The 19,658-nt window shown below is 49.5% G+C and overlaps 10 protein-coding genes across 10 annotated transcripts; 5 read left to right on the plus strand and 5 right to left on the minus strand.

Moving 5' to 3' along the window:
- Positions 1-69: 69 nt before the first annotated feature.
- Positions 70-1,476, plus strand: ASPVEDRAFT_36429 (40S ribosomal protein uS7). The gene is made up of 3 exons (XM_040811210.1): positions 70-256; positions 457-640; positions 717-1,476. Exons 1-3 carry the CDS (start codon positions 111-113, stop codon positions 1,032-1,034), a joined length of 648 nt encoding a protein of 215 aa, XP_040662806.1. The 5' UTR covers positions 70-110; the 3' UTR covers positions 1,035-1,476.
- Positions 1,477-1,587: 111 nt separating this feature from the next.
- Positions 1,588-3,992, plus strand: ASPVEDRAFT_120923 (SDA1 family protein; the record flags this gene model as incomplete). Its single annotated transcript, XM_040805833.1, has 3 exons — positions 1,588-1,634; positions 1,715-1,750; positions 1,832-3,992. The coding sequence occupies 3 exons, from the start codon at positions 1,588-1,590 to the stop codon at positions 3,990-3,992; spliced, it is 2,244 nt and encodes a 747-aa protein (XP_040662807.1).
- A 229-nt stretch (positions 3,993-4,221) lies between these two features.
- ASPVEDRAFT_24021 (uncharacterized protein) lies at positions 4,222-4,758 on the minus strand (the record flags this gene model as incomplete). The annotated part of the gene is made up of 1 exon (XM_040809618.1): positions 4,222-4,758. One exon carries the CDS (start codon positions 4,756-4,758, stop codon positions 4,222-4,224), a length of 537 nt encoding a protein of 178 aa, XP_040662808.1.
- Positions 4,759-4,931: 173 nt separating this feature from the next.
- On the plus strand, positions 4,932-6,261 carry ASPVEDRAFT_36432 (uncharacterized protein). Its single transcript, XM_040811211.1, has one exon. The coding sequence runs from the start codon at positions 5,109-5,111 to the stop codon at positions 5,934-5,936; it is 828 nt and encodes a 275-aa protein (XP_040662809.1). The 5' UTR covers positions 4,932-5,108; the 3' UTR covers positions 5,937-6,261.
- ASPVEDRAFT_183272 (Hsp70 family protein) lies at positions 6,222-9,867 on the minus strand. The gene is made up of 2 exons (XM_040808906.1): positions 9,595-9,867; positions 6,222-9,528 (listed from the first exon to the last, which is right to left on the minus strand). Exon 2 carries the CDS (start codon positions 9,510-9,512, stop codon positions 6,543-6,545), a length of 2,970 nt encoding a protein of 989 aa, XP_040662810.1. The 5' UTR covers positions 9,513-9,528; positions 9,595-9,867; the 3' UTR covers positions 6,222-6,542.
- Positions 9,868-9,932: 65 nt separating this feature from the next.
- On the minus strand, positions 9,933-11,981 carry ASPVEDRAFT_159062 (misato family protein). The gene is made up of 5 exons (XM_040808570.1): positions 11,773-11,981; positions 11,500-11,702; positions 10,973-11,411; positions 10,376-10,920; positions 9,933-10,317 (listed from the first exon to the last, which is right to left on the minus strand). Exons 1-5 carry the CDS (start codon positions 11,842-11,844, stop codon positions 10,056-10,058), a joined length of 1,521 nt encoding a protein of 506 aa, XP_040662811.1. The 5' UTR covers positions 11,845-11,981; the 3' UTR covers positions 9,933-10,055.
- A 202-nt stretch (positions 11,982-12,183) lies between these two features.
- On the plus strand, positions 12,184-14,370 carry ASPVEDRAFT_58839 (uncharacterized protein; the record flags this gene model as incomplete). Its single annotated transcript, XM_040815438.1, has 2 exons — positions 12,184-13,895; positions 13,959-14,370. Exons 1-2 carry the CDS (start codon positions 12,355-12,357, stop codon positions 14,368-14,370), a joined length of 1,953 nt encoding a protein of 650 aa, XP_040662812.1. The 5' UTR covers positions 12,184-12,354.
- A 719-nt stretch (positions 14,371-15,089) lies between these two features.
- On the minus strand, positions 15,090-17,256 carry ASPVEDRAFT_78791 (uncharacterized protein; the record flags this gene model as incomplete). The annotated part of the gene is made up of 6 exons (XM_040816603.1): positions 15,090-16,219; positions 16,269-16,624; positions 16,689-16,856; positions 16,914-16,983; positions 17,039-17,073; positions 17,138-17,256. The coding sequence occupies 6 exons, from the start codon at positions 17,254-17,256 to the stop codon at positions 15,090-15,092; spliced, it is 1,878 nt and encodes a 625-aa protein (XP_040662813.1).
- A 342-nt stretch (positions 17,257-17,598) lies between these two features.
- Positions 17,599-18,461, plus strand: ASPVEDRAFT_121386 (EXPERA domain-containing protein; the record flags this gene model as incomplete). Its single annotated transcript, XM_040805879.1, has 4 exons — positions 17,599-17,803; positions 17,871-18,034; positions 18,093-18,327; positions 18,379-18,461. The coding sequence occupies 4 exons, from the start codon at positions 17,599-17,601 to the stop codon at positions 18,459-18,461; spliced, it is 687 nt and encodes a 228-aa protein (XP_040662814.1).
- Positions 18,462-18,623: 162 nt separating this feature from the next.
- ASPVEDRAFT_49116 (cytochrome b561 domain-containing protein) lies at positions 18,624-19,423 on the minus strand (the record flags this gene model as incomplete). Its single annotated transcript, XM_040814121.1, has 3 exons — positions 18,624-18,962; positions 19,017-19,262; positions 19,385-19,423. The coding sequence occupies 3 exons, from the start codon at positions 19,421-19,423 to the stop codon at positions 18,624-18,626; spliced, it is 624 nt and encodes a 207-aa protein (XP_040662815.1).
- Between the last annotated feature and the right edge of the window lie 235 nt (positions 19,424-19,658).

Here is a 19,658-nt window from a genome sequence, read left to right on the forward strand (position 1 = left end):
CTGGTCACTCAACATTTCAGCCGACCGATCGCTACCTCGAGGTTCAACCACCGACACCGTCCGACACCCCTCAAATCCGTCCCTCGACAACAGGTGCATACGGAGCCAAAATGTCTGAACACGGTGAAGTCGAGGTCGAAATCCCCGCCGGGGTCTACAACTCCCTGCCCAAGGATGCTCTCGCGGAGATGGGAACCGTGAAGCTCTTCAACAAGTGGAGTTACGAGGATGTTGAGATCAGGGATATCTCCTTGACGTAGGTGTTCCCTTGCTCCTTGCGATGCACAATCATTTTCAAATGGTCGAAATACGGTCGAATTGCGTTCAGTTGCGTTGTTGGAAGGGTTTTGGGAAATGTGAAGGAGTAGGCAACTGAATCGCAAAGGGACATGGCCAGAGGAGGATTTTTATCAACATCGAGGGTGAACTCCCGCTGACCTTGAAACCTGCCTATAGCGACTACATCCAGATCCGCTCCCCTGTCTACCTCCCTCACACCGCTGGCCGCTACGCCGCCAAGCGCTTCCGCAAGTCTCAGTGCCCCATCGTCGAGCGTCTCACCAACTCCATCATGATGAACGGCCGCAACAACGGAAAGAAGCTCATGGCTGTCCGCATCGTTGCTCACGCTTTCGAGATCGTATGTGTACCCGCCAGGAAACGATAAGGCGAGAATTGGAAATTTTGGTTCAGAAGACTAACATTGCTTCAATCAGATCCACATCATGACCGACCAGAACCCCCTCCAGGTCGCCGTCGATGCCATTGTCAACTGCGGTCCCCGTGAAGACAGCACCCGTATCGGTTCCGCTGGTACCGTCCGTCGCCAGGCCGTCGATGTCTCTCCTCTCCGCCGTGTCAACCAGTCCATTGCTCTCCTGACCATCGGTGCCCGTGAGGCCTCTTTCCGCAACATCAAGAGCATTGCTGAGTGCCTTGCTGAGGAGCTTATCAACGCTGCCAAGGGTAGCTCCAACTCCTACGCCATTAAGAAGAAGGACGAGCTTGAGCGTGTTGCCAAGAGCAACAGGTAAAATGGGTTTGTTGGGCGTATTCTCCGTTTATGGTCCTATTTCATGCTTACTGGAGTGGACGGGGAGTTTATGGGATTCAGTCGACTTGCACACATCTGCACGACTGTATATACCTGCAGTCACGAAAGGGAGTGAAATCCAAAGACATGAGAGAATCGGACAGCTTTCTTCTCCAGTAGTTTGGATGCGATCATGAAGACCTAGGCTTTAAAAGGCCTATACTCTATTAAACGAAAAAATTTATTCCCTTTTCTGCCTATTCACCAAGCCACCTATGGTTTTAAACAAACAATAGACAAAAATAGTAGTAGTGTAGTATGGATATTTTAAATTAAATCAAATGTCACAGATCGACTTCTAGTAAACTGAGGTTCTGCTCGAGCATGTCCAGGCCCTTGACAAGTCGACAGCCACCGCCGTCTTATCGATACGGAATGCGGTCCCAAGCAGGAAAAAAAGTTTCATCTTAGCGCAACAACCTCCAACACACCCACCACTTTCCTCCACCACAACTCCTCAATTTCCCAGGGACTATACCCTTTAATCAATAAAAATGGTGAAGAGGAAGTTGGGGGCCTTGGAAAAGGTCGAAGCTGACTTGTGAGTTTTTTCTCATGGAACCGCCCAACCACCAGAGATTTTCTTGTGTCGCTAACAGGAACACGTTCCCTCGTTTACAGGCCCAATTTGCAAAACAAAATTAGAAAAGATCCAAAGTGAGTTACTGCACAAATCGAGTCATTCACAGACTTTTTTTCCAACTTCGAGCAAATCCTGACTGTGCCCGTTTTCTTTAGATCATATACCGAAGATTTTCGCGCCCAGCATTACCAATATGAAAGTCACCGAGAAATTTTCATGGCAGCGCCCTCGTCCGCCACGGATACAGGGATTATCTCACTGCGCGAACTCATTGATTTTATCGCCCATGTAGCCGACTGCTACCCCGATATAACGAAAGATTTCGGCCAGCAGCTTATCGACATGTTGACCCAGCACCACCAGCTCTTGGAGCCGGAATTGCGGGAGAAAATTGTGGGAAGTCTGGTGCTTCTAAGGAAAAAGGAGCTGCTGGACTCGGCGACATTACTTCAGACTCTGTTCCCGATTCTTATCACGACGCCTAGCAAGACTTTGCGCCAGTTGATTTTCCAGAAAATTCTGATGGATCTCCGGTCTTCGAATGCAAAGACGACGAACCACAAACTCAACCGGACTATGCAGACTGTTTTATTTAATCTTGTGACTTCCGACCGCACTTCCTCCAAGGGACTCTGGGCTATCAAACTTACGCGCGAGCTCTGGAAAAGACAGATCTGGACAGATTCCAAAGCAGTTGAAGTCATGAAGGAGGCCTCGCTGTCTGAAAATGATAAGGTGGTTGTCGGGGGTGTCCGCTTCTTCCTCGGTGGGGACAAAGAGCGAGAGGACATGGAAGAGGAGAGCAGCGACGATGAAGCCGTTGATATCGGACGGGTTAAGCATCAAGTCGGAATTAACAAGAAGACCAAGAAAAAGGCCCGCGCCGTTGAGAGAGCTAAGGCGACTGTTCACAAACGAGAGCGCAAGAAGAATCAACCTCACCCTTTGAACTTCTCCGCTCTGCACCTCCTCCACGACCCTCAAGGGTTCGCAGAGACTCTCTTCTCAAGGCACCTCCAGAGTGCCAAGTCGAAGCTGAACCTGGAACAGAAGCTTATGGTATTGCAGCTCGTGACTCGTCTCGTCGGCTTGCATAAGCTTCACATCATGCATCTCTACTCCTACTTCCAGAAATTCCTGACGCCTCGACAACCTTCCGTCACGTCATTCCTCGCGTCCCTCGCCCAGGCTTCGCATGACCTGGTGCCCCCCGACGATCTCGAGCCTCTAGTTCTCAAAATTGCAAACGAATTCGTTTCAGAGGCTTCAGCCTCCGAGGTCGCCACCGCAGGTCTCAACGCTATCAGAGAAATCTGCGCGAGACAGCCGCTGGCTATGAATGAGACTCTACTCCAGGATCTAGTCATGTACCGGAAAAGTAAAGACAAGGGTGTCGTCATGGGAGCTAGAGGTCTATTAAGCCTATATCGAGAGAACAATCCCGAGATGCTCAAGAGACGGGATCGCGGTAAGGATGCATCTATAAGCCTACAGCATGGCGATAAAAAAGCCAGGCGGTTCGCTGCAGAGGAAGTCGGTGGCATCGAGGGTCTGGAGCTCCTGGAGCAATGGAAGGAGGAGGAGCGCAAGAGGAAGAGGGCTGAAAAGGGTCTGGCTTCTGACGAAGAAGATAATGAAGAGGAAGACGATAACGACTGGGATGCCTGGAACGTCGAAGACGACGAGGACAGCGACGACTCCGGCGGATGGATCAATGTCGAAAGCGATGCTGAAATTGATCTCAGTGATTCGGACGATGAGGGTGGCTCTCGCCCGGCGAAGAAGGCAAAGCAAACCGACGAGAAGGAGAACGGAGCTGGACCCAAAACAGCAGAAAGCAAGCCAGATCCGAAGAAGCCGAATCTCGCAACGACCCGTATCCTCACGCCTGCAGATCTTGCCAAACTACAGGAACTGCGCCAGGAAGCTGCGGTCAATGCGCTTGTTCCAGGGCCGAAGCGCCGTGGGGCAGCTGCTGAGAATCGTCATAAGGAAGACCCTCTCACTGCAGCGGAGATTGAGGGTCTTGCTGCCCTGTCTGCCGGAAAGAAGACCCGCGAGGAACGTATCGCCCACGCCAGGGAAGGAAAGACAGATAGGTCAGAACATAAGAGTGTGACCGCAAAGCGCAAAGAGCGAAAAGAGGAACAGGGAAAGAGTACCACCAACAAGGAAAAGGCACGCAAGAAGAACTTCCTGATGACATTGGGGAAGGCGAAGTCCAAGGGCAAGAGGAGCTTGGTAGAGACACGGGCTGTCTTGAAGGCTCACCAAGACCGGGCGAAGCGTGGTGGCAGAAGAGGAAACATTGGATAACGATATCAGTTATATTGTCTATGAAGTTGTACTGGCGTTTAATGACTTTGGTAGAACATATACCTTTACTTGTCTTTGAATATATATTAACATTGGACGAAGACCGAAAAACTCATTACAACCCTGTAGTAGGTCAGGAAAGGAGTAACATAAAACCACAAAGCTCATGGAGCTGGTATTGTTCAATTCTATATGCATTTTATAATTCAATCCACCCCCCAAAGAAAAATCATGAACCAGACCCCCTGCGAGCAGCAACCAACATCTCATACGGCGCCATCCCAACATCCTCCGGGAATTCCAACTCAGAAAAGGTTGAATCTCGGAAACAGCTCTCATAGTCAGCCCAATCCGCCCGCGGACCCAGCCACAGAATCACTTCAACGTTTCCAGATAGACCCCCGTAGGTCTCAATGTACTTGCTTATCAATTTTGGTTCACGGGGGTAGACAAACACCCACGCCTTTGCTTGCGAAGCACGAGACAGCAAATCCCATGTCCCGCTAACGATGTTCATGCTCTCCTCTGCGATATAAAGATTCACGGAGGAGTTGACCTCGACACCCTCAATTGATACATCGGGATAACGAAGTGTGATGAGGGATTCTAGCAGGCCGGAGCCGCTGCCGATTGAGAGGGTGAAGTCTGGAGTTTTGGGGAGGATGGAAACTAGGTGGTTGAGAAGGGGGGTGGACAGAGCTAGACAGCAATCAGGTAATGCTGTTGGGGATGCGGAGAGGTTGGATGGTAGCTGGGGGGCCTCCATGGTGGGAAGTATATATTGAACAGAAATATATATATAGAAGTGAAGGTGGGAGGGATGGAATAATTATTCTCGGTGTGAATGGCCAGACATGCTGATCCCTTCCACAAGAGGGCATATTGATTTTTGACGGGCGCGTTCCGCGTCCAACGTCGACGACGCGTCTGCAAATCACTTCATGGTTCCCCAGCCTCCGCTCCCTCTTTCTCTTTCTCACACCTCATCGTGCATTTCGTCTCTTGACACTCTCCACTCTCCGCATTCCTTGCTTATTACTCCGTCCCCTGCAGTCCGTCGTCCAAAATCCTCCTCGCTGGAACCGAGTATATTCCCCAGACCATTAATCGATCACTATGGCCTCTACTACCACACTCGACCTCTCGTCCAAACGACGACGCTTCCAACCGCCCATCACAACGTTCTTTACCCCATCCCTCGACCCTACCGCTCCATCTTCGCCTTCTCACTTATCCCACAATCACTATGCTGCCGTAACACACTCACCCCACCCAGTCGTCCCCGCCAAGGTCCAAGCGTCGCTTCTCTCGGTCGGGATGCGCGTGCGCAAATCCATCGCCGATGGTTACAAGACGAACCTCGCAAAGGCAGAGGAAAAGTACACCACCTACGAAGATAATAAAGTCACACCCAACAACATAACTACAACTCACACCACCCTTCGAAACCGTTCAGAACTTGCTCCATTCTGCGGAATGAGCAAATCGGATGAAGTCCTTCAACCTTTCCCTCACCCAACTGGACACATTCTCCGCGATCATAGCCGGATGATTGCAACAGACGAAACGGATGATGCTTTCTCGCTTCCTCCTAGCAGCCAGGAGTCTGTTGACTCCGAACTACCCGCACCCACAATGAATCTCCTTCAGAGGAAGCGCACCCACGGTGACTTTGACTTCGACCCCTACGAAGATGAACATGAACAGATTGATTTCGGTGATGATGAGGGCATGTCGCAAACATGGCATGACCCATTGCGCCAACACCCAGTAACTCACACAACCGGTCGAACGATCCTTTCGCCAACTGTCAACCACCAACGACGGCGCGCATTTGGGCAGCAGAATTCCAAGGCGGTTCAGACCCCAATGGACCTTGATGATTTTGAAGAACCAGCGTTCTTGCGGAAGCGGGAGGAGGTTGGTATGGATGTTGAGATTTAGATGGGTGGAATCTAAAAACTACGCAGTCTGCTTTACCACCCTACCGCCTCATAATTGACAAGGGCCATGGAGGGTATAATGACAGCCAACCACTGGCTGGTTTCAGTGGCTGTTGGTCCTCGATTAGGTCCTTCTGTGCTGTTTATCTCTTCCAATGTCCTTGTACTCCTGTTCCATTATATCCATTACCCACACTTGTACATATTATACCCTGATTGTTGTTACTGTTAGCACGCATCATCATTTGTATTTTTAAACGGTGTCATACCAGATCAGATTTGTACAAATACAAATAACAATAACTACTAAATTGCCAACTACTGTGATTGCATGTCTGGTGAGAGGTGCGATAAAATAAATAGATTCATAATGCGTAATGTACTCTATCCTGTCGAATTCACCCAATTGTACGCCTTACAAACAGCAAGAGCCGGGAACGGCCGAAAAGAGCAAAGAAATCGAAGACGCCGATGCCTCGTCATGACAGGCAGGACAATAGTAATATCGGGCAAGTGTACAGTTAGAGAGAATAATCCACACGTCGTCTTTTCTTCTTTTTGATTTTGTGGCGCTGCTCTTGCGCGAAATTGCACAAAGTATTATTTATTACAACTCGTCCTTCTTGTTGTATGTAGGCTTCTCTTCTTTCTTGTTTTCTGATCCCTTGGTGGGCTGTTGCTTCTCGCTCGACTTCTTCTTCGTGGACTTGTCTCCGGACGACTTTTTAGCAGCCGCTGCGCCCATCTTCTGGTAGATACGAGTGGAAACCCCCTCAAGACGCTTGAGATGGGAATTTATTTCGGACACGGTCAAAGACGGGTCATCCGTAACAGTTAATTTTTCCTGGAGGGCAAGTCGGGATTCAAGCCACGAGTTGATGGATTCATATGCTTCGGAAAGACTCGTCAAGTCCGAGGGTTGAAAGACAGAGTATTTCAGAGTTGGTCCAGAGGTTGTTTTGGCTGATGCTGTTTTCGAAGTCGAAGTGCTGTATGGGTCATCTTCGAGGTCGTCGGCATCGGCCGATGCTGAAGGTGTTTCAGTTGCAGACGTTTCCGACTCACTGGCGGTTGAGGTGCTAGCGGATAGGCTTGAGGAGTAAATTTCTTCGTCCTGGCGTATTTGCTGTTCCATAACACCAATAACCATCTGCGCGTTTTTGAGAGATTCCTGTAATAGTTCCACACGCGCAGGACGAGTTGTGCTTTCTTTCTTCCTCTTCAATGCCGGATCAACAATCTCTTTGAGAGACTTCAATTTCTCCTTGAATTCAGATGTTTTGGCATCCTCGCCGTCACCATAAATCCAGTCACTGGCGCTAGACACTCTCTCTTTAAGGACAGCTAATTGATCCGCTTTGAGAACCTTCACAAATTCGTCATCTTCCGCGAGATCCCTGCTCTTGTAAATGAAGGATTCTAGCTCATTTAGAGCCTCCACACGGAGAATGCGCTCACGGTCTGAAGCATCAAAAGCTGCCAGCCGGTTTTGAATACGGGTAAGCTCGGCTGGAGATGGAGTAGGGGTGCCAAGCGGAAATGTTGTGAAACTGATAGGAATGACCTCCAATCGCGGCTGAGCTGCGGCCTTCTTGCTTTCTTTTGCAGCATCTGTGCTGGCCGCATCGTCAGCAGAAGAAGCTGATGATGTCTGAGGCTCCTCGCCTTCCAGAGTGACAGATTCATTTGGCTCTCCATTTTCTCCCAGGGGTACCTGGCCATCCTTCTTAGAACCCAAACCAAAGAATCCTTTAACATCTTCGACGACGTTCCCCAACATGGAAGATTCTACTTCACAGCTGACAGAGCCACCCGAGACTTCCGGAAGGCCATCGATGGGACTCAATCTGATGGAAAACTTGGTAGTGATGTTTGCAGCTGTGCAACCAAAGCTTTCCTTCATCTTGTCGACCGAGGCCGTAAGATTTTGAGTCTTCACTCCAAGGACAGGAACTTCGACCACGTTATCGGCAGTCGGTACCTGCTGGTAGAAGCTGAACTCAAAGTCTTCGAGGTTCTTGACTGTGACCTCTTTCTCCGGTCCGACTTGAGAAGTGGGAGTAAACAGCTTTTGCTGTCTTTCCTTAGAATCCGAAGGCCACTTGAGAATAACAGAGTAGCCAGACGCATCGTAAGCACGGATTTCTTTGACCCGGAAGCTTGGGCTGAGAGCGGCTCCCTTGAAGGCAGCACCAAAAACCGCAGCCTCATCGGCGTTGACATTAGTCTTGATTTTCTCCGAACCTCCGCAGAACTTTTCTAGTTCCTTTTGAACAAATGGGGTTCTAATAGAACCACCGTGTAGGATAACAGTGTCAACATCGTCTAGCTGTAGCCCTGCACCCACCAGGGCATCTTCAAGCGGCTTTGGGACACGCGTGATATGTTGCTCTGCGAGCTCCTCAAACCTAGAGCGTGTCACACGATACTTAAGATTAACGTCTTCGTCATAAAGACTTTCAAAAGAAGCACCGGTTTCGGTGTTGGCACTGAGAACTTGGCGAGCCTTTTCGGCGTCTTTCCACAGTCTCGCCATAGTTTTTCCGTGTGCACGCACGTCTGCAAGTGTAACACGATCTTTCAATTTCTTATCTTCAAGCAATTGAGAGACCATATCCCCGACAATAAGATCGTTCAGCGAATCGCCACCAAGAGATCTATCCGAACCCAACCCTATCACCTGGACTTCCTGAACGGTCTTGTTAAATCTCGCTGTATCTTTGACTTTGCGGCTCTGGAAACGTAGGACGGCGGCAGTAGTGGAGCCGGCGCCCATATCATACACGACATGATACTCGGGTTTTTCTCCATCAGATACACTGGGGAACGTCCGACCCATGGCGTAATTGAGTCCAACGGAAAGGCCATCGCTGATGAAAGATTCCAGGTTTAGTCCCGCAAGCTCAACCGCCAACTGCAGGCTCCTCTTTTCATCCGCGGTGTAAAACGACGGGTAAGTGATCACCACATCTTTGATGTCAGAACCCTTGCCAGCCATATCATCAGCGTTCGCCTTGATTTGCTTCAGTTGCATGGCCAACAGCTCCTCGATGAGGAATGGGTCTTTCTTTTCCGCTTCACCAAGCCTGTTGCTTCGGAGGCCGATAGTGCCGCGCTCGCCAGGAGCGTTCTCCAATCTTAAAGCAGGGAACCGTTCGTGGTAAGCCTGGACCGATTCGCCTTTTCCGTCGCCGAAGGGAAGGCCTAGGAGCGTCTTGAGGTTCACATAGACATCATCAGGGTATCGCGAGGACAATGCAAGAGCGTCACCGCCATAAAAGCGCTCTGGAAATTGAGCATCGGTTTCCCTAGTTGGTTTGAACGCAACGGCCGCGGACTCCTTGCGTTTCGAATCCTTTGTGAGTACGATTTCCAGCGGTATTCCGGGTTTAACAAGCGCCGCTTTCAGATATTCCGTGCCGACATCAATCCCAAGAACTCCCGAACCGGCGGCAGATGTGGGAGCGGGGAAGCTCAGTAAGAAAAGAAGGAAGGGTAGGACCACGAGAGAGAGGACAGATGAGGACGAGAAAAAATTGAGCGACCCATTCGTTTTCCGTCGGCCACCGGGAGCCATTGTCTATATGTTCCGCCTGATACGAAACGTTAGCGATGAACAACATGTGCCAGAGTCGCTCGATGGATGGACGCTAGCATACCTTGGGGCAGTCGGGAAAAAAAAAAGGCAAAGCAGGGAAAATAAATACAAATAGCGCGAGCAAGTCGCTCGAGAGAGTATTGTAAGGTGACTCAAATGTTTGATAAGTCGACCGATTAAGTAGCTAGAAGCACTTTATGCAACGAGTGCAGTAGAGTAAAGATAGAATGACAAGCAAAAGAAAGGGTGTTAAGTAGTGGAAGCCATTCAGGACAGAATCACGTAGGTAATACTGGCCACCTGGCAGGAATTCTTTTGACAGCTTAGATTTATGAATGCGATGCGAGCGTGAATTGCCGCTTCCTTGCAGAGAGCTCAAGAGGCCACGTTGGGTGTTTGCACTGTTTGCCGCAACCACATGCAGGAACGAAAAGTATAAGCCGGACACGGCCGCATTATTGATTGATTCATACAGGTTGATTCTAGAATTTTCATAGGTCTTTGCTATGCACATCTCTAACCTTAATCATCATCGAATTCTGAGTCACTCATCCACCCCGTCTCATACGATTCCCGGATCTCTCCCAATCCGTTGACAAGATTCTCCCGTTCATCCACTGCAATCACTCGGCCGGCCACAATCTCCAGATTCTTGATCTTGTCTGCTGTCCGGGTGGACGATGTAAGCGCGGCAGTAATGCCGAGTTTCTTTTCGGGCGTTGACTGTGTGATCATGTCATCGGGGAAGCTGTCGAGTATGGGATATGGCAGTGGTGTATAGAATCTACGGCAGACACATATTAGCGAATTCGAACCTTTTGCGGCGGGCACGAATATCTCACCTATGAAACATTGGTTCTGAGTTATAAAGTCGCATCTTCCGTTGAAAGCCCAAGTCTTCTTCTAGCGAGTCTTCGTCCTCATCGTCTGGCTTGACGCCACGTAAAACTTGAAGCTGATTGAATACGTGCGATTTGTCGCTGACTGGGGTATCATAAGTGAAATCCACGTCAAATTCTGTTTTCGCCTTTGAAGACTCTGACTCGGTGGGTTCCACTGTATTGGATGGTGCCGTTGATTTCTGGCGCGCATTGTTATGGTCTTCTGGCTGAACGACTGAGGCCTGTAGTTCAAAGATTCGGCGAATACTGTCGTCACCTGCTAGGAAGGACTCAAAATTGTGATACGGCCGAAGTCGCATCGGAAGAGTCACGCTCTCCATAGCCATGCTTATCAATGCAGACGTGTACCATTCCGACTTATTGTCAAGTCGTACGGTGCTTGGAAACCGACTGGGAGGATCTATAATAGGAGTATACATAGTTGCTTCAGGTGACATTGAATACATAGACCGAGCTTTGTTCACCTCCCGTTTGAACTTATGTGTCTGCAGTAAATATTGTCAGCCGGCTTGTATAGAGCAACGTTGAAAGACGTACCTGGTGGGTTCTTCTGCCATCCTCCATAGCCCAAACCAGGACGGCCTTCTTCCCGTATTCGTCAACGAGCCTGTCCAGATACCTGGCAGTAAAACCACCCCAGGCATCATCAGATGAAGTGAAAATTTGAAATGCACGTAGCTGGTCACACTCCTCAGCAAATGGTCGTACATCCCTATCAAGCAAATCATGCTCCTTATCGAGGTCGTTGAAAAGATCTTCACCAAGATTCCAATCCTCAAAAGGCATAATTCTGGAGTTTAGTTCATAGTCATTCATCTGCACAACTGAGCGTGGGTTGTAGAAGACGCGATTATAATCAGACCAGAATCGAACGGTTTCTGATGAAAGCCGAGGTGCTGTGGTGCCTGCGTCAAGGCTTTTCTGATATTCGCTCTGTGGAATCGGAGCAAGTTGTTGTAGAACTTCTTTACCATCCCTAAACATAGATGAGAAATGTATGTCTAGTACTGATATAGCGGGGTGGAGCCAGGCGGGGAAGCTTGAAGAATGGGAGAAGAACTCACCATAGGCCTTGTCCGGGGGCTAGATCCTCACTTAACTCATACAAGGCGTTGTTTTTACGGAGAGTACCAAATGCGCCCTTGAGGTCATATATTAACGTTCGAGGCGTAAAAGTCTCGCTCCCGTCTGCCCCAACGCCGGGTCGAAAGTGCACATCATGATCTACTAGAGACTCATCTTGACCGCCGTAGGTGAAATATGACTCCTGGGAGCACCGTTTTAGCTACATACTGGACACAACGGCATATCTAAAGATCTGCAACAGGTGGACTCACCTGAAGATTCCAGAAATGGGTCGCTAGATAATTTGCCCGCTGTCCCAGCTGGAGCGTCACAATCTCGTGCATGATCAAAACCACACTAATTTAAAAACACATCGACGGGGTTCGAAGGAATATCTGAGGGCTTAGCAGGTGCCCACAAATCATTGTGACAGATATCAGACATACATTCAGGTGGAATGTCAAAAAAGAAAGAAACTGGGATCGACAAGTAGATCCAAGACGTAATTTGACTGCAAGGCAATGATTGATACGCACAGACCACTCCGGACCCCGTGACTCGACCTTAATCGCAGCTTCCAGTTTGGGAACATGTCACGTGATTTTATCAGGGCTCTATCGTCGTCCAGGCAACAATCACCTGACACGCCGATGTTGGCCAAATCGGGCACTGTTGACAGTGCGGCAGCCTTGTTGTGGGTGTGTGCACAGCGCCCAAGAAACACAACTTCTCCCCGCCCGCTCTCCTTTTTGCTCAACCTTCCAGCACGCATTTCTCTCAGCGGTGTTTTCAATGCCCATTATCAGCATCATTCAAACATAGTTACCGCAAGTCGACTTCAACCCACAGACACCATGGAGTCGCCGTCAAGTACGCGGTCCAGTCCGTCAAAGGCTCTCAATCCCTTATCACCAGACCGTATGAATCAACAAGCAATGCCGAACTCACCCTCATCTGTGTCCGATACTCTACGCCTGCAGCGCAAAAGTCATAGAGGGCTTTCCGATGTCCAAGCGAAGGTCGCATATTTGAACAACTTATCCCGTAGCGGCAGTCCGGGAGCCGCGGCAGGCTCAACGTCCGCTGGAGGAGTTGCAGCTCTTCAACGAGCCATCCTTGGACGGGAAGAAGCAGAATCAGCTCTGACACGGGTTTCATCTCAGCTTTCGGAAGCCCAGTTACGGGAACGTCGGATCAGCGAAAGACTCGAGTCACTCTTAGAAGAATTCCAATCTTCCAAGGAACGCCAGGCCCACGAGAGGGTTGTTTTTGAGAAAGAAATACGTAAGGCCCGAAAAGAAGCATTCCGTGCTGGCTCTACGCTTGTGAAGACACAGGAGGAGTTGAAACACGTGCGAGCCGAGGCGAAGGGTCTATATCAGGAAGTTCAGACTGAACGAGAATCAAAAGAAAAGGCAAAGCAGGAAGCGTTTGAGCGTGCTTATGCAATTGCAGGCCTGACAGAGGAGCTCGAGGAGCTCAAAGGACGGCTCCGGACGGCAGAAGCAACCAACCATTCAATGACCCTTCAACACGCGCGCGCACGGGAGATCAAGAAGCAGAATCTTAATAGAATGTCGCTGGCAGAAGGGGACCTTGCTTTGATAATGACCCCCAGCCCTCGGAAGCCTAAGCGGTCCGCTGAAGACATGAGTGATACGCCCGCGCCGATGACAACAGAACCAACTGCACATGAAGATACGCCGCCAAAGAAGTTAATAAGATTATCTGATCCACTACCTCCGCACTACACTCAGCAATTCGAATGTGCACCCCCTCTTACAGTACATGAGCTTGTTGAGAGATTGCAAGATGACCTCAAATGGGAGCAAAAGCAAAGAGCTGATGCAGAAGATATGGTCGAGTTTATGCAGGTCCAGTGTATGTTCAAGGTGTGCGGCTGCCGTGAACTTGAAAGGTTAGAAAATGAGGCCCGCTCAAAGAAACAGGCCAGCATACCCCAGAAGCACGAAGAAGAAACGGAGAATGTGAAAAAGCAGGAGCGGGAAATCGTCCAGGCCGAAGAGAATACTCCCCAACAAGCAAATTATGGATCGTTAGAAATGGGAGCCGAAACGAGCGAGGTGCAACAAGCGGAACCCGAAGCGGGACTGCAGGAGGAATTGCAAGAGGACTCTCAAGAAGAACCCCATGAGGGCTCCGAGGAGGAAAAGCAGGAGGAACAACCCGAGGAGGGAGAATCCCATGAAGAGGTCGGAGAACCGGTCGTCACATTCTCACCAGTTACTGGAACTTTCCGGACAATCCCCTCGCCTCTTCGACCCTCGCCACAGAAGCAGCGTCAAGATTCCAACGCCGATGATTCACAATCTTCGCCAACCGGATCTAAAAGTAGGCCGGAAGCTCATTCTGCCTCTTCCGGTTCTGTTCCGAAGTATGAAACCCATCCACATGAAGTATTGCATGCACCGATTCCTCAAAGCGAAGCTTATACCAGAAATTTGACTCCAGGAGCCCGTCATTCTCCAATGACCGCTGAAACGCAGTCCCAAACCAAACACGACAACTTGAAAGATTTGGAAGATGTGGATAATGTGAATGAAACCCACAACGTCCAGACAGTTCCTTTGCGAACTGAGGACGAGATGCCGGGTGACTTCACCGCTGCCCCAGGGACGCCTGTCAGCAGAGAGCAAGCACTGGCCCAAATAAGAGCTCGACGCGGGAGGACCAGTGCCATGAAGAGATCTGTCAGCGCCAACGACGCTGGCTTTCGTGCTGGGGGGTTGAATGTTACTCCAGCACGAGTGGCTCGGAGAATCCCTGGTGTTCAGCATAGCGATCCACGAGGTATCGGCATCAAGAAGTCTCGCAGAGATATGAGTGCTCCAATGCGGGTATTCCGCTGATGGCCATCTGCTCCAACAGCGATTTCAAACGGGTGAATGAACAGCTATGCCTGGAATTGGCTAGTTGTTATGAAAACTGTGTCTCTAGAATCAAGATACCCCAGCGTTCCAGCATCCATTGTGTTTTCTTATTTCCATTGCTGCATCCCGCTTCTCGCATACAAGGGCATTTTGAGCGGGCATTTTCTTGTTCATTATTCTGCGGCCTTTCTGGCTATTTTATGGAGTTTTTGGTCATTTATTTTTTCAAGCAATTGGTGTTTCGTGGATACAGTTTTGAAGTCTTGTATATCATCCTCGTCCAGAACATAGGTGCATTGTTTACCTTACCTCACTCACTTTCGCCTCCCCGTTTAGACATGCGACAACCTCGCGGATTTCCTTTGTTCAAACTGTATAGATGGCATCTTTTGTTATTACTTGGTTGGGGTTAGGCTTCGGTATCGGTTCCCAAACTACGCAGATGCTTACTTTTTCATCTGTGCCATTGTTACAGTGAGTAGTAACAGATGTAATTGCAAGTTGTTTTGCTCGGATTATTACATCCGGCAACCGTACTCAAAGTAACAGCCGGCCTAGCCCTAACAGGCACGCGAAATCAATATTACGATGCGTAGTATGTACAAGCGCCATGTACTAGCGGCAGGCCTATAGATTGAATCATTATCCGAAAAAAGCCACAAAGAATACCGACTAAGTAGTACACTTCATATTTCACATCAAATGATAGAAATCCCACAGCATCTGATCCGAGCACTATCAACGTAGGCCTCCCGGCCCCACCAGGTGCGAACGAGCTGTTCTACGAAGATCCGGTCCGCCGCGCTCCACGTGTCCAGGCCCATCTCAGTCATGTCTTCTGCACTGATCGTAACTGCGTCCTTATCGGGGGATTGGGTATCCGGATTCGAGTGCTGGTTGTGATCTAGGAGTGGGGAAGTGGTCTCGTCTCCCTCGTCGGGAGCCTGTGTGTTGACTACTGTATCAGCAGTGACATGTTCAGTGTTGTCTGGTTCATCTTGATACGGGGAAGCTGTGTCGATCCCTGGGTGGATATCGGTTTGGTCGTCATGTCGTGCAATCACGTCTGAGAGTGTGGCGAAGATTTGGGTGGTTAGCTGGCGGAAGTATGCGACAAGAGCGATTTCAGGCGGTTGTGTTGGCGCGGGTCCGGCTTGCATGGTTCGTCGTCGAGTAGAGCCAGAAGGAGGGCTAGGGAGGCTGTCGACGCTCGCAAGGAGGCGTGCATCCTGTTCGACTTCATGTTCCTCTTCTTCCTCTTCAGAGAATCCGTCGCGTTTTTCACCGGCCGATGCCCACCAGATGAAGGAGGTGTAGGCTAGGCGGGTCCACGATAAGGGTTCGACAATGGGACTGGAGGAGAATGTTGACGACGCATCCGAGCTTTCATCGCCGCTGTTATCTTCGGTTGGGATCTCTTCGTCTCTAAACACGCGGCGTAAGCCCTTGCGTAGGCTTGTGTACCGCCGTACATCGCGTTGGGTGGCCTTTATTCCTGTGCGTTGCGGGTTTCTCTTGTCCGCTATAGGAGAGGATACAGATACAGTCGGGTAGGTCTTATCCGCGGCATTTTTTGAATGAGGTGGAGGCAGCGTGACGAGGACATCAAAAAGTTCTGGTTTTATGCTCAGAACGCTATCGGTGCTGCATGCGATCCAAGCATCGTCCCGCTCAGATTCAGGAGAAGACCCTATGAAGGAAGAGAGGTAAGGTATATCATATACTCCGACATTAAAAAGTGCACGAGGTCTTAGGGACGGTAATCCGTCTGAAGGGAGTAATGGGAGGAGGGTGTTCGGCAATGATGCCAGCAAAGACAAGTCGTACACTGTAATATAATTAGCAAGTCTCCATCTAGATCAGAACATATCTTATACCATAACTGCATGGTGTTTGTACCGGCGCTTCCGCCATGAAAAGAACCCTTTTCCGCAATAGTGCCGCTCTATACAATGGGAATAAAAGGGGACCGAACGAGTCGAGAAATTCAGGAAGCGACGAAGCAGGATGGAAAGGCGTCAGGGCCGGCCTGGACGTTTCTAGCACGATTGCATCGCTGATGGCTCGCTTTCGCTGTAGAGGATCCGCTCGGTCACCTTGGGCCCTCACTCGGAAGCTCAGAGGTGACTCGAGGGGCGAATCGGGAGCCGCTGATGTGTCGTTTGTGGATAACTCGTAGGTCTCCCAGTACTCCAACAGTTTATCTGTATCAGATACATCCTCACAGTAAGCCCTGTCCATAATAGCACACGTGTCAGATCTTGCTGTAAAAAATGCCAGGGCTAGTTGCTACTGACTGTGCAAGTTCCTTCAACTTAGGCGCATGTCGCCAGCTTTTGCCTAGCCTCCCGGAGCTCAGCGGTACTAATACTCCAATAGCAAGCATCTTTGCATTGCGCTCCGATTCCTCGGCGGGCTGGTTGACGAATGCGCTGATGCCAGCATATTGTTCGTGAACGAAATACCTAGTCGAGATTTTGCGATTAGTGACGCGGGAATTGGCGCCTTCGACCTTTACATACACTAGATCTTCCGAGACATTATGTAGGCCCGAGGGCAGAGACTTATATTCAACGGCTCCCTCAACCTCGACTACTCCAGTGCGATCAGTACGGTGCAGGTAGCATTTGTCTCAATGTCAACTTACCGCCAGGGATAGTGCGTTTCCATGTCACCATGTACCTAACAAAGCGCTTGGAGTTAGCGAAATATGCTCGATGAGCAAGAACAAACGCGGCAATCTCACCCAGCTTTGATATCGAAGTTAATCACGAACAGCGCCGCGATGCCGGGCGGCGACTCGCTCGCTGAAGTGCGGGGCACATCGAGTCCCAAGGATTTCTTCCTCGCTGAGTGACGGTCCATCGCGTTGTTACGCGTCAAATCGAGAAAACTCGCGACCCATGAGACCTCCGGGGCGGGTCAGAATCACTGCAGTGGCTGCATTGAAGGTGAGAGACAGACTGACGACGACCGCAGCTGGATTAATACGGGGCTGCGGAGATGGTTGGAGCTGTCGCTGCCTGAGGAATTAAGGTTAACTGCTTGTGGTTAGCGTATCGTATCAACAGCATTCCCTTTTTGGAGCTCCAGCTGTTGGTGATCCATTCAGCCTCAGGAACTGCATCTTTACAAGGTCTTTTTCGTTTCCCAACTTTCCTTTGCCTCTGCAAGATTCAGTCAAAAACGTGTTGAGGTGCAGCCAAGATGGACAGCGCTCGCTCCCATCCCTACTATCCCATTGATGCGCGGATCAACGACTACGTCCCTAATGAAGCATCTGTCCTCGGCTTGTTATCTACTGCTAGTGTGGGAGCCACGGCTCTACTGGGGACAACATTGCTGTTGAGTATTTGGGTGCGACCTAATTTAAGAAAAGCCGACCGGATCGCCATATTATGGTTTGTTCTCTGTATGAACCTCGCATCTATCCCCTGATACTTGTTGGAATCTGTACTAAGAACAATCGGAATACCTAGCGGGCACCCTGCACTGCTTCTTTGAGGGTTATTTTATGATCAATCATGATAGCATGGCGTCTGGACAGGATTTTTTTGGCCAATTGTGGAAAGAGTATGCGCTTTCGGATTCGCGCTACATGACATCTGATACGCTAGTCCTTTGTATGGAGACGATTACAGTTGTGAGTTCGATCGAGAGGGCCTGGTTGGCATGCACTCTATACTAACATGGGCGTAAAGCTTCTTTGGGGACCGCTATGCTTTGGAGTCGCCTACTCAATCCTTGTTCATCACTCGCTCCGTCACCCGCTACAAATAATCGTTTGCATGGCTCATCTTTATGGAGATGCACTATACTATGCTACCAGCCTGTTTGATGATTATGTTCATCAACGGCCATATTGCCGCCCCGAGCCCTTTTACTTCTGGGTCTATTATTTTCTGATGAATTTCATCTGGATCGTTATCCCTTCCAGTAGGTTGTCATGACTCAGTACTCTCAGATCAGAGCTAATACACATTCCAGTTTACCTTTATCAGAGCATAAGAACAATATCCCGTGCCATGAAGAAAGTCGACAATGATTCTCTAGCTCAGAAAGATAAATGACTTATCAGACAGAGTCTTTTCATGACTATTCGGATCACACTCGAGTTGCAACATAAACGAGGGACATTCAACAAATAAACCTATAAGGAGCAATAAAAATTTAGGACCCAATGGCAGTGAACATATTATACCCCAATATTCTCAAATACTAGCGGACTTCGACTAAGTCTGGCCCATCTCTGGCATCGCTTCCTTCTCTTTCAAAATCACTTTGCCCTGGCGCAGACCCGCAATTGCAATATAGGCCAAGCCGAACAAGCCCCCAACTACGGCATAAGCGATGATCCCGCCTGTCGTGTTGTCTGCTAGCTTCAGGCCAGTACCGCCGTTGATGATTCCCAGCAAGAGAAAGAGTCGCCCAACCCAAATATGAACGTGAGTCCATATGCCGGCGGACTGGGTTTTCTTGAATTGGTAATGGTGCCAGAATCCAATGAACGGCTGAATGAGGAGAAAAACGACGACAACGGTACCTAGTATCGTATGACCGTTATTATGTAGCTTGAATGATTGTCAGTTTGGTTACCAGTTGCAGTGGTTCTTGGAGAGACGCACTCGGTCAAGTATCCTTCCAACACGAATACCAGTGGCTAGCCCAGCGATCATCAAAGCGTACCCCAGTAACTGAGACACGATGTGAGCGCGCACGCCGAATTTCGATCGAATCACTCTGAGGAGAATAGCACCAAGTGGGAAAACAATCGTGAAGGCAATTCCCATCGTCAAGCCATGGGCTTTGGCAAATGCTGGGACGAGGTGTAAATCTTCGTAAATGATTCCCGGTGGTAACTGTGGCGGTCCCTGAGGTGGTCCGTTTTGTGCGTTGCAGGGCACTGTTAAAGACACTGTTCGAGCCCATGACCATGAGTTCATATTAGCTACCCATAGCTCGAAGAATCAGGGTCGAATCACGCACACCACACCCAGAAGGGTATACTCCAACAATTTAAGCTGCGGTCCATGGCTTCCAATGAAACTTGATTGGAAATATCTGATCTCCGGGGTTCTTCAGGTTCTCATTGTCATGGTGTCGTTTTGAGAGGGCCTCTGTGACCTCTTTATACCTCGCTTTACCATATTTTTTAAGGGCAGTATTGGGCTTCATTTTTTATTCGTATTTGGGAGAATGAATCATTCACGCAACATATCATCGATGGCCACCCCTTGGACCATCAATCAAGTACCAGTATAGTTCCC

Source organism: Aspergillus versicolor, assembly GCF_001890125.1.
Source record: "Aspergillus versicolor CBS 583.65 unplaced genomic scaffold ASPVEscaffold_1, whole genome shotgun sequence".
Taxonomy (NCBI): Eukaryota; Fungi; Ascomycota; class Eurotiomycetes; order Eurotiales; family Aspergillaceae; genus Aspergillus; species Aspergillus versicolor.

Coding starts and splice junctions, on each gene's coding strand:
- ASPVEDRAFT_36429 (XM_040811210.1), top strand. CDS start 111: ATGTCTGAACACGGTGAAGTCGAGGTCGAAATCCCCGCCGGGGTCTAC. Junction 257..456: donor ATCAGGGATATCTCCTTGAC/GTAGGTGTTCCC, acceptor ACCTGCCTATAG/CGACTACATCCAGATCCGCT. Junction 641..716: donor TTGCTCACGCTTTCGAGATC/GTATGTGTACCC, acceptor TGCTTCAATCAG/ATCCACATCATGACCGACCA.
- ASPVEDRAFT_36432 (XM_040811211.1), top strand. CDS start 5,109: ATGGCCTCTACTACCACACTCGACCTCTCGTCCAAACGACGACGCTTC.
- ASPVEDRAFT_183272 (XM_040808906.1), bottom strand. CDS start 9,512: ATGGCTCCCGGTGGCCGACGGAAAACGAATGGGTCGCTCAATTTTTTC.
- ASPVEDRAFT_159062 (XM_040808570.1), bottom strand. CDS start 11,844: ATGCACGAGATTGTGACGCTCCAGCTGGGACAGCGGGCAAATTATCTA. Junction 11,703..11,772: donor CCCATTTCTGGAATCTTCAG/GTGAGTCCACCT, acceptor CGGTGCTCCCAG/GAGTCATATTTCACCTACGG. Junction 10,921..10,972: donor ATGGCAGAAGAACCCACCAG/GTACGTCTTTCA, acceptor TATTTACTGCAG/ACACATAAGTTCAAACGGGA.